At 37.2% G+C, this 15,331-nt stretch overlaps 1 protein-coding gene across 1 annotated transcript in view; it reads right to left on the minus strand.

Annotated features, from left to right (window-relative positions):
- Window positions 1-15,331, minus strand: part of ulk4 (unc-51 like kinase 4) — a 174,446-nt gene that overhangs the window by 22,310 nt on the left and 136,805 nt on the right. Inside the window, exon 35 of the mRNA XM_065270152.2 lies at window positions 14,311-14,496. Within this exon, the coding sequence (XP_065126224.1) occupies window positions 14,311-14,496 (186 nt within the window). The remainder of the gene's footprint in view (window positions 1-14,310; window positions 14,497-15,331) is intronic.

A 15,331-nucleotide genomic window follows, 5' to 3' on the forward strand; every position in this document is an offset into this window, starting at 1 on the left:
CACACACCTGAGCTGGCGTTCAGTTAAACCCTTGGAAAACTTTTTATGCAGTGTGCCAACACTCAAATCCCAATGCGTGAGCTGTTTTTGGAGCTGATAATTTTGTGAGATAATGCAGATCTTTGGTGATAACAAGAGAGATGAGGAGCATTGTTTTAGTGCAGACACAATGCAGAGCAGATGGCATTGATAGAGGACAGATAAAGTGGGAGAGGAGGAGACGAATAAGGAGAGAATGCAGTTTGTGCTGCTGTGGAGGTGGAAATGGAAAGTGACATTGACAGTGTGCTAACCAATAAAATCAAACTAGGACAAGGTCGGCAGGGAATAACATAATTGCTAACATAACAATAACACACCACTAATAAAGGTTCAGTATGGTTGTATGGTTAACCTTGAAAAGGTAAAAAATGAAAATTCAGTCTTAATTTACCCTCCCTCATGTTGTATGAGTTTCTTTATTTTGTTGATCACAAATGAAGATATTTTGATAAATTATGGTAAGCACACAGTTGACCGTATCTATTGACTTCCATAGTAGGAAAAACAAATACTACGGAAGTCAACGGGTACCATCAACTGTGTTCTTAACATCTTTAATCTAAATATCTTTGTATATTTGTATTCAACAGAATGAAGAAACTGAGTGAGAGTAAATTTTGATGATATTTCTCATTTTTGGGTAAACTATCTCTTAAACATCCACAGAAACTTTCTATTGCACTATTTATCGACTGCATCATTTATTTTGCAGGCTAATAACCAAAGTGACTTACAAATTAGGAAAAACACTGCAATTGATCGTAAATGGAGGTTGACCGATATTGTTTTTTTTATGTCCGAAACCAATCCCTTTATTAAGAAAGCTGTATGGCCCAAATAACACAAATGTTATTACAGTAAATAAGAAACAAACAGAAATTTGGTGAAACTAAAAAAAAACATTAGTTATGCCTAACATTTATAATAATATATAATATATATTATTATATAAATATATATTAGGGCCGGGACTCGATTAAAAAAAATTATCTAATTAATTAGAGGCTTTGTAAGAAATTAATCGAAATTAATCCCATTTTAATCACATATAAATATTTGACCTGAGAACATTGAGAAGTTATTTTTTCACATGGATTTTTAGTATACCATGAATAATGACTGAACACATAAGCTTAAGCAACAAAATATTGTTTATTTTTGTTCAACCAAGTCGTTGTACTCGGAGTCGGCTAATGTCCATGCTAGCTGCTATATGTTTTGCATTGAGATGATACTTGAGGCTCGATGTGCTGCGGGTGATATGTGAATTCCTTGTTGCATAGCTTACACACAACCATGCTCTTATCGACGCTTCCATCCGTTCGTTTTTTATAAAAAAAAGTCCCATCCACGGGGCCAACCAAAGCGATCTCATCAGCTTCTTCGTTCATGTTCACTGTGGTTTGTTGTTGTCTGAAGTCATGAACGCTAGTTGGTGCTCCAGTATAATTGGTCCGCCGAAACTCATCCAATGAGAAATGCTCCGCGGTGCAAAAATAAGTGTGATTAAAATGCGTTAAAAATATTTAAGGTGTTATTTTTTGTGTAATTAATTAATCTTAATTAACGCGTTAAAGTCCCGGCCCTAATATATATATATATTAATATATAAGTACTTAAAACCTATTTACAAGACATAATTAATGCGGATCTGACATAATGGTACTGTTTGAATAAGTGTGAGGAACTAGTGTGGTGTTGTGTGTGACACAACATAACGTCATGTTAAAAAGTGAAGAATGATTGGTCATTTTACTGTCTGTCAGACTTTTTGGCTTTACATTGAGTGACACTGAGTGTCTTTTTTATTACAAACATAAAATTTAAGTAATAGAGAAATTTACTGGCCAATTGAAAAAAATGATTGGCCGATGCTGACAATAAAAACCAATCAAAATATTGGCCGATAAATCGGCTTCTGCAATATATTGTTATATCACTAATTGTTAAGAGGGCAAAGCTTGGTTACGATGGGTTAGCAGTAGATAAGAGCTATACAAAACTAACAGGATAAACCGTGCATAAAAGTAAAAGATTTTTGTTAATATTGGGAATCGAAAGTGCCTTATTAGTTGAATTAATGGGGCGTACACACCAAACACAAATTCAACGATTTGCAGGAGTAGATAACATACAAAGCCAAAGCAAAGATGCAAATAAACGGGAATTCACGCCAGGCGATGTGAATGACGCGAATTGGGCGGCACGATTGCAGCGAACATGCACTATACTCAAATGCAAAATTATTCAACTCGGGCAAAAAGTCTGCCTAACCCAACGTTAAATCCAGTGTATGCCAATACGCGCTTCGTGTTCACACAAGGGCTATGATTTTTGAAAGTTGTGATTTGTCTCAGCAAAATGCGTAGAAGTTGGAAGCTTCATCCAGCAAAGAGAGACAGCATTATATCTATTTAAGCATTTAGCATATAGTTTAATCCAAAGCCACTTACAAAAGTGAGGAAAACAACAAAGCAATTTACTGTAAGTGTGAATTGAAGTTATAGTAAGCGACATTGTGATGATACCAATGGAGTTATCCATGTTTTTATTCCCGTCTTTAGCCTAGTTTTGAGGTATGTAGGTGCTGATCCAGAGGCATGTGTAATCCACAGCCTCGAAATTAATGTGGACAAATATGGGTAGCCGTCCCAGTAAGACCATGAGAAGTGAGATGTGCGCCCTCTTTGGTTGGTTAACAAACAGATGCACATCCATCTATCTTTGATCTTTTCTAGAGGCTCGTTTAGACGGCAACGATTGTACTAAAAACTGAAAAATGTCCTGTACAAACCACAATGTTTTAAAACGATCCCTGTTCAAATGCATAATGTATTATGCATGCCAAGCCAGTAGGTGGTGATGATACTTTGTCAAGACACTACGCATTTGTGCATGTACGCATTCTTTTTTGTTTGGACAAACAACATGGTAGGTTTGAGTTTGGACTATAAAGTCGCTAATACACAAACAAAGTCCTGTAGGCCGCCATTGTTGTTAATCATGAAACGTGCATGCACATGATTTCACCATTTTCTCATTTTTTTGTTTTCTTAGCTTATACGGAAACGTTAACACCATGAAGCCCATTTTCAAACGTTTGCCTTTTCCACATAACTGTCGTGTACACAAACAGCCAAAATGCATAAAAGTTTCCTGTCATTGCCTGAAAATGTTGTCAGGTAAATGGGCCGTGTAAGGGTCTTGCAGTAGTCTGGTAAAAGGCCTGCAAAGCCTATTCAGATATAACACCCCAAATCATCCAGGAAAGATCATTCACAGATAACTGCTGAATACAGCAACCATGTCAATCACAGCATAGTCACTCCTCCTTCCCGTTCCCCTCATTGAAAATTCAGCTCACACCTTCGTCTGTGGCCAGATACCCAACCCTGACGGTTCATCTTTCGAAAAACAAGTTTTGCCCATGGAGGAGTGTGCAAATGCATGTTTGTGAGTGTAGGCCGGTGGCCCGAGGCGTCGTACCTGGGTCAATACTCTTTCATGCCGCAGCTGGCTGAGCGACGAGTCCATTGTGCTACTGTCACGCTGCGAGGGGCTGGAATCTGCAGGGGTGGCCGCAGCAGAGCTAATGAGCGCGCCTGAGTCCCAGGAGTGAGAGCTCGCTGTGCAAAAGTGTGCGCATGTGTTTGTGTGCGAGCGCACCACTGTCCTGCTCTTTCTTCTGCATTATTCATGCGCTCGATACACACTGCCACATTCTGCTATCCTGAGAGCAACGTGTGATGTGTATCTCGGGGAACGTCTTCCTACCTCTGTCCCTTCCCTGTCTCCTCATTCGTTGTCACCGCGGCTCGGAGAACTGATTGAGAATGTAGAACAGCAGTCACGCTCGTGTCCTCGCGGTCCGGGTGAGGGATCGTCACGGCGGGGGAGACGACAAATCATAATGATGAGAATCATGTTGTGTTTTTGGCCTTTTCGGAACTTTTTATTGACAGAATGAGCTGGGAGATGGTGGGGAGAAGGGGGATCTTGAAATGATGCAACAGTAGACTCGAAGTCATGCTGCCCACATGAGCACCAAGGGAATCGTACAGCGCAGCTAAACTTACAATTTTTAGAAATGAAAACGTTGACACCATACTGCTAGTAAACTTTGGATGGCTCGTACTGTAGAGTGTGATATTTGGTTACTAAGGTGTTTTAGTAAACTAATTAGATGGGTAAGGTGATTGGCAGTTCCTATAATGTTCTTCATCCTAGTATTTGGGGCATATCTGTAAACAATCTCGTTTTTCCGGGGAGTTTCCCGTATTTTACCATTGTATTCTGCCATCATCCCGTTTAAATAATTTTTCGGTATTTCTCCTGTATTTTTAGTCTTTCTATATAAATCCCACTGCCCATATTTGATGTTTGTTACATTCACCTCTGGTAAAGCAGGGGGCAGTATATCTGTAATAGGGCTGGGTGTTAAAAAACAAATATCGATATGTATCGTCGATACACCTTTATTAATAACAATAGAAGAACGCCTGTTAATGCATTGCTAAAACTGCATTGGAATACATTACATCACCATTTCTAGATCTTAAACAGTCTATTATATGCCCTGATAAAAGAGCTGTTGTGAGTGACAAGCAAACAGCCAATTACAAGTGTTGCTGTGGGGTTCGATTGCACCATCGCCATGTAACAGGAAAAACACGTAAACGTGTAAAAATGAGTGCGGTGGTCGAGGAGATTGTCAATAATAAAAGGAAATGTAAGCTCGCCAGTGTGGCAGTTCTTTGTTTTTTTTGCGTCTGACCACCATCGGAACAATGTTGTGTGTTAGCTGTGTATACTTGTGGGCCGGGTATAGACGGTTTCAGCAGTAACAACATAAACAAGCGGCTGTCGTGGTCTGCACGTAACTTCCGGTAAACTCCGCTAAGAATAAATAACAACAAAGTTCTTTAAACAAAGTTTATTTATATAACAAGCAAAAAAAAAACACATAGATTAACTAGGAAATCAAAGCATTTGTTATTTTTGATGAGGCATTTGTTCAAGAGATCAGTTTAGCAACTAGTCAGACCATTAAAAAAACGAAACCGGAAGTAAAGTTCGGATCCAGACGTGTATCACTTGAGCGCATGTGCGTCCGATGAAACCGTCTATACTTCTTTTCCGCGTCCGGCTCAAGTGCGCACGTGTCAGCGCAGCTTTTAAACTATACTCACTGCGGCTACGCGCGGATGGCGGTGTTCGACACATCCGCAATACAAATGATTTCTTATTTAAATTATTACTCTACCAGGCCATACTGATTTGGCAAAATTTAACATTATGGTGATGAAAATGCTCCAGAGAGAACATTTATGGAGTTTATTTAACAGTAATTTAATCTTTATGTAAGATATACAAATGTTTTGTACTGCTAAACTAAAATTGTTCATTGTTTGCCTTAATAAAGTGTGTAAATAAAACATACAGTGGTTAAATTTAAACTTTAAATTTAAACTAAATTTTTTTTACTTTTAAAAAGCTTAATAAAATGTATAAATAATTATCGCTATCGAATGACAAAACACGTTATATCAATGATAAACATTTTAGATCTATAGACAAGAAGAAAAGAAGAAAAGCTTCACAAGGAAAGGTGGAGGATGACGAGCCGCGCACAAAGCTACAACCAGCACACAAATTAGCATGCACAAATTTGCACATTTGGACGTGTGGGCTGATGTATTTTTTTATAACTTTGCGTGTAGGGAAACACTGCTGTTTGTGCTTTACTGCTTGACTTAGAAGGTGTTAAGAAATGCATCTTCTGTGACATTCATGTATACATTAACATGAATACAAACAATGGCACAAAGTACTATATACCTATTTATTCCCTTGCGTAGTAGCGTAAAAGGGTGGGGGGCTGGGTGGGGTTGTTAGGGTTCGGGAAATTTCCCTTATTTTTAAATCCCAATGTTCACAGGTATGATTTAGGTTCTGGTTGTTCTTTAATAAAGCTGATCTATATGAAATTTGTCTGAAGATCTCTTCTTAAGCAATAGTTCACCCAAGATTAATAATATTCTCTCATAATATACTCACCCTCAAGCTATCCCAGATATATAGGAGTTTTGTTCTTTCAATAAACACAAACAAATAAGATTTACATTTCTAAATGAGCTTCAAAATATGAAAATATGAACAAAGAGTTTCGCTTAAGAACAGGGGCGTCGCTATTCGTGCCCCAGTGTAAATCTTTTGTGCCCTGGTGTAAATCTCAAGTTTAAATTTAAACAGCTAACTTAAGTGTATTAATTTACAAAGATAATCGCAATAAAATGGAATTATATTTATTGTAGTTACCCAATTCACGTTTGAAATAGCAATGCAGCAGTTGCACTGACGCAGTGCACGCACCATTGATGTCTGCGCGCGGCTGAATAGACGCACAAAAAAGTCCAGGTGACGCTACGCAATTGAGTTGGCTTATGAAAACATGACGAGACTAAAGTACGTTTTTGTACATTTTTTCGTCGTCCGGCTCCGCTGAGCTTTCATAGTATACTGAATGCGGCTATGCGCGGATGAATTTTTAAAAAGGGGCATTAGTATGGCTGTATTAAGGCTCAGTAATGGTAAAACCGTGGTATATTTACCCCATATCGCCCACCTCTGACCCTCATACAAAAAGCTGACATGATTGAATTTTAATATAAAATTGTTTGTGCTCAACAGAAAAAACAAAGTCATACACATCTGGAATGGCATGAGGGTGCTCACGTGCCTGGAGCATATGCAAGAATGATGGATGATTGCCTTAACAACTACCAAAAAAAAAACACAGCGCACTGAGATCAATGGGACTAATTGCTTGTGATGCAGGGGGTCAGGAAAAGTTTACATGAAACAAATCAAACTCCTACAGATTCCCAAATAAAGCAGCGGTATCAAACAGCAGAGGTTTATCAAGAAACAAACAAGTGTAGTTTGCCTGTGAGAAGGAAGCTAATTACTCATGCTAGACACAGATCATAGCACAACACGTTTCTCTGGAGACTGAATCATTAGGTAGAATCAGACATGACAATATAATACCACACCACACATACAGCCACACATCAGAGAAATGTGAGCAGAGCGCCTGTGTGTGTGAGAGAGAGACGTCGGACTGGATGATTTATCTCCAGTAGTGTTGGCAGGCAGACAGCAGATGAGGGCAGTAATGTGACCGGGTCATTTTGTTCCATTAGCACTGCGGTGATGGAGCGCGTGTGTAATTAGGACATGGACAGCAAGTCATGAATCAAAGAGGACGATTTAAAACACACAAACAACAGACATGCTTCAGTGAATGCATATGGACAAACACAAATCCCCAAGGTTACTTTCCCTCTTTGTGTCTGGGAAATCAGTAAAGATGCCGATGGACTTAAGACAGACAGGTCCTGGTCTAAAGCTTGTTTGGTTTGGGTAAATATGTTTCACAGGAATACCTTGTCATTTAAATTCCAGCCAAATCGAACTTTGCAGAATTGTTCTCTTGAAAACCTTAAAAAAAAGAGACCTCATCTCTGGGTTCTCCTGGGAAATTGAATCCAGTTCATGATTCTTGAATTTTGTGTACTGTATTTTCTTTTACCTTTGTTAAACATAATGAGGCAGGGTTTAGGTTAAGCCAGTACTAGGCCTTAGATACATTAGGACATTTACGTAGTTTATACAAGCATAACCTACAAAAAACAATGCTGATGTGCATCTTGAGACAAAACAATGGCACTAATCACGATTCTCCAAATCCTCGATTCGAATACATTTTCAATTCTGAGGTCACGATTTGATTCTCAATTTAAATTTTTTTTGAAAGCACAAAAAATTCTTGGCTATTTTAAGACTGCACTTTTATGAAATATAATATCTGACCTTGAACCCGGAGATGCCCTGCCATGTTAGTTGTTCTGCCAGTGGAAAAATATGGTATACGCACATACCTGATAAAACAAATTTCCTGTCAGATGAACATTCCTGTCAGTACTTTCCACCTTAAAAACGCTTTTTTATTACCGTCAGACGAGATTGTGAGACTATACCCCAATAAGTCATAATAAGTTTTAACTGGCTGTAGCTAGCGAAGTTAGAGGAGGTTGACTCGCAGCAGTCAACGCGTGTTTTTTTCCCGCTTGGCAAGCTGACCAGACGTGACATGGGGGCGTGGCAGCATCGACAATTCCATTTTTTTATTTCGAAGTTCGAGGTTGTGACTTAATTTTGTTAAAACAATCAGTGCTAAGGGTTTCACGATTTCGATTTTTAATTTTAAATCGAAATCGTGAAACCTTAGCACTGATTGTTTTAACTCCCTGCCAATGACAAGTGTTTCCTTCAATCTGTATTTCCGCTATTATCCACAAGGTGGGGCTCTTACCCAACTTATAAAACCCGGAAGTATAAAATTAGACAAACAGTTTAAACTTTGTGTATGTTTTGATGATCACTCTGAATCTGATCAAAATTCCTTCAGAAAAATGCAATTATTTCAGCTTTTTGGTCAAAATTTTGTATTTTTAAAGAAACCTACCCATATTTGAGAGGTGATAAAAAGAAAACAAATAAAGGTGGGGTGAAATGTTTTTTTTTAATCAGAGGGTAAGCAAATGGTCTGTTCTTTCATTTGATATATTGTATGTTTATATATTTAAAGAATAAAATTTTCTGGAAGCAATCAACTTTTGTTAAAATCATGCTGGTGCTGGCAACATAAAAAAAAAAACGCTGGCGGGGAAAGAGTTAAAATAAGTTTTTTTTAATTAAGGCAGCTCAAACATGCTTTTTAGTGTGAGACTAGGACAAGCCCCAGTGCCAATTTTTTGCTAGCTATAAAAGTGTGGGCTGTAATGCTCAACGCTGCAAAAATAATGCGTATAAAGGAACCTGATGCAACTTGAACAGATCTAAATCTAATGCAGTCATTGACGCTTCTCTTTATTTTCACATTTAATTTTGATCATGACATTTTTTAGGGTCATGAATTGTCTTGAATTTAGGGGGCATTTTTATTCATCTTGGTGGCATTTTGCCCTCAGCATCGCTCTGCATCTGATCTCTATCAAAAGTCCTTCGCAAAAATTTTATTATCTCAGCTTTTTGCTCAAAACTGGGTGTTTTTCAAGAAACCTACCCATGTTTGAAAGGTGATTACAAGAGAACTAATGAAGGAATAGGATGAAACGTTTTTTTTTGTTTGAAAGCAGAGGGTCTGTTCTTTCATCTGATATATTTCTTGTTTATATATTTAAAGAAGAACATTTTCTGGAAGGCATTAAACTTTTGTGAAAATCATGAAAAATGCTGGCGCTGGCTGGCAACTTTTTTTTTTAAACGCTGGCGGGGAAAGAGTTAACATAGCCTGCTTCAGATAAAATAGTAAATATTGTAAAATAAAATATTAATGATGTTTTTAACTAAATTCTGATTGGGTGGGCCTAGAGCCAGTCCTGATAAACCATGTCCAGGAAATCACCCCTAAAACTAAATACCAATTTCTTGTTGAGCAGCCTGATAGACCCTCATGGATATGGATTCAGAAAAGTTTGCTAATTTTGCATAAAAGTGTTCAAGTAGTGCTAAATACAGATGTAATTGCGTGTAACTAGGTTATTGAAAACAATAATTGCATGACTTTAACAATTACTTTTTAATAATGCGATTGATGATAGTGGTATTTTGGGCAATCTGACTGGTTAAAGAGACCACAATAACATCGAGTAAAACACCAATGCAATAGTCTGAGATCTTTGTCTAGGGCATTTGTATGTAGACCTGCTCTATTCTCACCCTAAATCCTTAGTTGATTTATCTGTTGAGAACTAAAAAATCGAAATGAGCACAATGCACATCCCTAGCCACAACCTGCATTCTGCTATGAGAGAGAGAGAGAGAGAGAGAGAGAGAGAGAGAGAGAGAGATATATATATATATATATATATATATATAGAGAGAGAGAGAGAGAGAGAGAGAGAGAGAGAGAGAGAGAGAGAGAGATGAGGCCTGTGTGTGAGTGTGCTCTCTGATCAATAGACCAACCGCAGTCAATCTCACGCTTTGTTAAACACAAGACACACTATACATAGAGGTTCAAGTGCTTATACACTGTCCTCTTTATAACTCCTCAACTAAAAAAAATGATTATACCCATCAGCATGTAATCCTTGGGTAAGAGATATAGAGACAGGTGGAGACATTAAGAGACAGATGAAAGTGTTAAAGCAGGAGAAGTGTTGTGATCTGGCTGGTTGACACTAATGAGGCCTATAATAGCTCTTGATGGAGGGAGAAGATCCTGGGGAGAAGCAGAGGAGGATGATCAATGGAGTGAAGGTGAAGTGTTGGCACAAGCATATAAAACACTAAAGCAGACAGAAATTAGACTTGCACGCTGAATGATAAACTTGGAAAGAAAAATATTGTTTGGGGATCATCCAGAGGTATGAAGAAAGTAGATGGGTCTGACAGATCACTAGCTATTGCATTGACATTGGGCCCATGAACTTGTAACGCTATCTCACTGTAATTCGTACATATTTTACAAAAAGGCTAATTCGTATTTATTCGTACGACGGGTTCTGTTACTGTTATTTTCATAAAATCGTATGTTTTTGTACGATTCACTCCAGCCCTGGGCTACTGCACTGTTAAAAATGATGTCAACTAACAAATATTTTTATGTTTCTTTAACTTAACAAATTAAGTTAAATAACTTCAACTTGTTTTATAAGTTATGTCAACTTATCACAAGTCAAAACTCAAAATAAGTAAGCTGTATTGATTTGCAAAACCAAATTGTTTTAGCTTTATTCTGCATGTGCTTCAGTTTAAGTTTACAATGATATACAAGATCCATTTCAATGACTTCATCCAAAACACAGAGCGCTCCATTACAAACACAAACGTATAACAAAAGCAAAGATTATTTCATTCTCTTACAGATCTTTGATAATGTGGCAGGCCGAGATGCTGAGATCTACACAAATACACATTTAACTGAGAAGTGCTCGACTCGTTGTATTCTCATTATACTGGAATAAAGAAAGCAGCTTGAGGTTTGTTGACAGCTTGAGATTGTATGAGAAATTGATTCACTTCTTATCAAGAGCGACTAAACTTATCAAACTCGTATTACAGACACTCGCATTTTCACCAAGTAATTGCCATGCGTCTCAAAAACAACAGGGTAAGGATTTAATTAATAAAAGACAGATAGATAGCACTATAAATCTAGCGGATGGCTTATTCCCGAGATGAGAATCAGAAACTGAATTCCATAAAGTAATCCAGAATCATGGAAAAACTGATTTCTTAAGTCAGTGGTTCTCAAACTGGGGGCCGTGGTCTGCTGGGGAGCCCTGAGATGGTGCCAGGGGGATCCCAGATTAATGACATTTTATAAATCACATTAATTTATTATAAATTCTGTGTAATTAAATCTCAGAAAAATAAAGCTACTAACCAACAGTACTACATTGTATAATTTAATATGCTTTGTTTAATTCAAGTTTTGGAATGTTTTATGTCATACATTTTCTATGGGGGGGGGGGGGGGGCATGAAGGGATGCACCATACACATAGTGATTATTTTAATGGAAGATGAGATGAACAAAAAAACACTTAGCAATCTGTTTATCTATCATATTTAAGTTTTTTTCCTGGCTCAAAATGAAATGAAGGTGGTGCTATCCTGATGAACACATATCCTGTGGTTCAGTAGCACACTACATGCAATTAATAATTAAATGATTAAAGAAAATGAAAATAAAAAACTTTTTTCATTTATTAAACATTCAATTAATAAAAAACAACAAAGCAGCAGAGTTTATTTACAGCTAACAAAAGCAAAGTTGTCAAAGCTTAATGAAATATCAGTTTTGCAGTGTTTTACAGTCTTTGGTGATAGAAGAAAACTACTTTTCCTGCCTCTACTGCTCAATATAATACATTCTCTAATAATAGTGTTATATTTAATCAATTATATTCAATAATCATATGAAGCACTTACTGATCTCCGATTGAAACACTGAATTCTGACTGATTCGCCTGCTGACTGAATTGTTTTAACAGTTTATCAAAAAAAAAAAAAAAAAAAAAAAATGAGTCCGTACTGGTCACGCTGTGGGTTAAACGCGGCAACGAGATTGCGATGTTGAACCACCAAATAATTTCATGCAGGAAACAGGAAAATAACTATCTTCCGGTAGCGCCGCCATCTTAGACTCCTCTGTATTCAGGAGAGAGTATTAGCGTAGTGTACGCACTTTTCTTAGTAACGTATGACAAATTCGGAGGGCGGGGGCACAGAGCAGCAGTAGTAGCCTCCGTAGGCTGCGTAAGCTCTCATCCTGAATGCTGACGCGACTAAGATGGCGGCGCTACCGGAAGGTGTTTATTTTCGTTAATAAAGTTTTAAATATGGATATTTCTACAACAACACCGCGCGGATTACCCTCAGAAGACCTTTGTTTATCATCCTGGAGCCGTTTGGATTTAATTTGTGAAGGATTTTTGGACTTGAAAGTCGTGGACCCCGTAACATTACATTTAATTAACTGAAAGATCTAAAACATTTTCTAAAATATCCGAAAATGTGTTTGTCTGAAAAACGATGGACATATGCAACTCGGACAGCTTGGGGGTGAGTAAATCATGGGTTTAATATCATTTTTGGCCGAACTATTCCTTTAAAGGAATATTTTATATTAAGTCATTTTGGACCCGGGACAGAGTTTAAAAAGCTAAAGTTTCTGCTAATATGACAGTTAACAGCAAAAGTGCGCTTATGCTTCAATATTTGATTGACAGAAAATCTGCATCTGTGGTTGCCTAGCAATACAAAAAGCTGCACAGCACTGCACTTTTTTTTAAAGTGACCAAAAAAAAAGGAAGTGCGCCACGCCTTGCGTTTCCAAGCTTTCACAACGCATTTGGTATGATTGGCTCCTTACTGTGCTGCCAACAAAACAGCGACATCACAGTGGAGTAAGGCCGCAACTGCACTTACAAATGATAATCCACTGAGTGCAAGGATTGTTTGTGTTTTCCGTGAATGACAGAGAAACCTGTCAAAAGCCGGAGGCGGCACAAAATATTCAGGAAAACCCCTGATATTACTAAATGTTTCAGAAGTGTCAGTATGTTTATGACCGGGCAGTGAGTATGTGTGATTTATTTGGATGAAGTCATTCTTTTCTCTCTAGAGTCTGTCAAAGCCAACAGATCCTCTCCAAATATCTGCAGTGTTTGAGCACAGATGAAGTCATCCAAACACTGATGATTTAAACAACACCATGGTCATATTCTGTATATAAACACATTTCCAAAGGCAGAAACTCACCCTATATATTTACAAACTACTCCATGGTATTGTACAACCACATATTACCAAACAAGTTAATTCATACTGACCATAAGATAGATAGATATATAAACCACAGAATCAATTTTGATCGCCATTTTGCTCTATCCACTCACAAAAATACATGTTGGATATATATTTACGGTATATATAATATCATGAAGGGCTGAATTATAAACAATATTATCATATTTAATTGACTTTAATAATATTTTGAGAATGAAATAATCACATCTTTGTAAGATTATGCAAATTCCCTCTGCCCGGATTGCTAATTATCAAATGAATGTTTATAGTTAATCGTGCCAAACTGTTGAAATCATGAATAATGGCAGGGATCCTAATTTAACATTTACCATCGTTCTCCTGTTCTGACCCATTGTAATTACGAATGATCAATGACACACTGACTTTCACAGATTCAATGCTAGTGTAATGAGTGTAAACAGCCCCGCTGTGTTATTTTCAACCAGACTGATGATTTATATTGTGCTCTCGTTCATATGTGACAATCCCCCATAATCACCAAAGATGAGAGGACTGAGAGAGACAGACAGAGAGAGAGAGTATATCAACAGTCATGCGAGACTCTAGTGAGATGTACCCAACCTCTCCATGACCCATAATACCACACTGCACAGCAAGCACAGTTTATGGCCTGCCACACAAGCTATCCAATATTAAACAGAGGGTGCAATTTGCTATACACAGACATAGTCTTACAGAACTACGACTTTAAAAAAAGAAAAACTACCTTGATGTCCTTTTCAACAAAATTACTTTTTTTCATTAAGATTATAATATAAAAATATGTACCATCTTCTGTTAATATGACACATGAATTGTTTATAATGCATTTTTGAGACACCTAAGGTGTGCTGGTCTCAGATCAGTGTTTGCAGGCACTCACCCGGCGTTTGAGCACACGGAGCAGCAGTTTTTGTTGTCTGGGTTCGGTGTGTGTCTGTAATGCGTGTGCCAGGCTGAGCAGCTCCTCCGGTTGCATGCGGTCGGCTCCTTCTCCTCCATAGAGCTGAGCCAGCAAAGACACACAAGAACTGACCTCCTCGTACAACTTGCTGTCATTACACGCCAACTACAGTACAAAAACACACACAAAAAAGTCATTAACGTAGCAGGTGACAGAATACTAATAAACTTGTCCAAATTATGGCATAATACAAATGTAACTGTGGGAATTATGTTGGTGACTAAAAGCATCCAAAATAAATAAAAACTGTTATATTTTATCATCTGAAGTGTAGTCTCTTTGCTAGAAATTGCAAAACCATACATGCATAATTTTATTAAGAAGCTTCTTAAAGTTTCCATTTAGGATGAATTTTAAGAATATCAAAGGTGTTTCATTTAATCTGGGCTCTTATTGGCTGCTTTTCCTTTAATATTCAGTTTAAGTCAAATATTTTAAAATCAAATTTTAGTTTTCTAATAACAAAAGTTAATATGTTTGGCACAGCTATATTTTGTCTACAAAAGTAATTTTCAGCATTTAGCCATATACCTTCAGATTAAATGATTTTTAAGAATTTTCACAGTTAACATTTCAGTGATGTGTTTTAAAACTTTTGACTCGTAGTGTACATATAACGCAATTTAATAATACATATAATACAATTAAATAATGAGGTGAAATCAAACTTAACCCTTGTCCATCAATTAAAAAAAGTTACACATAGGTTCATAGGGGACAAAAAAGTCCATGTCCAAAAAGTGTCATAATAATATTATAGATTTATATTTTTTCCACTTTCACTGATGCCATTTTTTTAACCAGCATCAGCTCTAATCACAATGATCAAACATTCATTAATTTTCAGAATTTTAACCCTTTAAATGCTGGTTTGTTTACATAATGCCACTGCTGTTTTTTTATGAAAAAAAGAAAATGTTTAATTATTTTCAATTATTTT

The sequence above is a fragment of the Paramisgurnus dabryanus genome, chromosome 13 (assembly GCF_030506205.2).
Source record: "Paramisgurnus dabryanus chromosome 13, PD_genome_1.1, whole genome shotgun sequence".
Classification (NCBI taxonomy): domain Eukaryota; kingdom Metazoa; phylum Chordata; class Actinopteri; order Cypriniformes; family Cobitidae; genus Paramisgurnus; species Paramisgurnus dabryanus.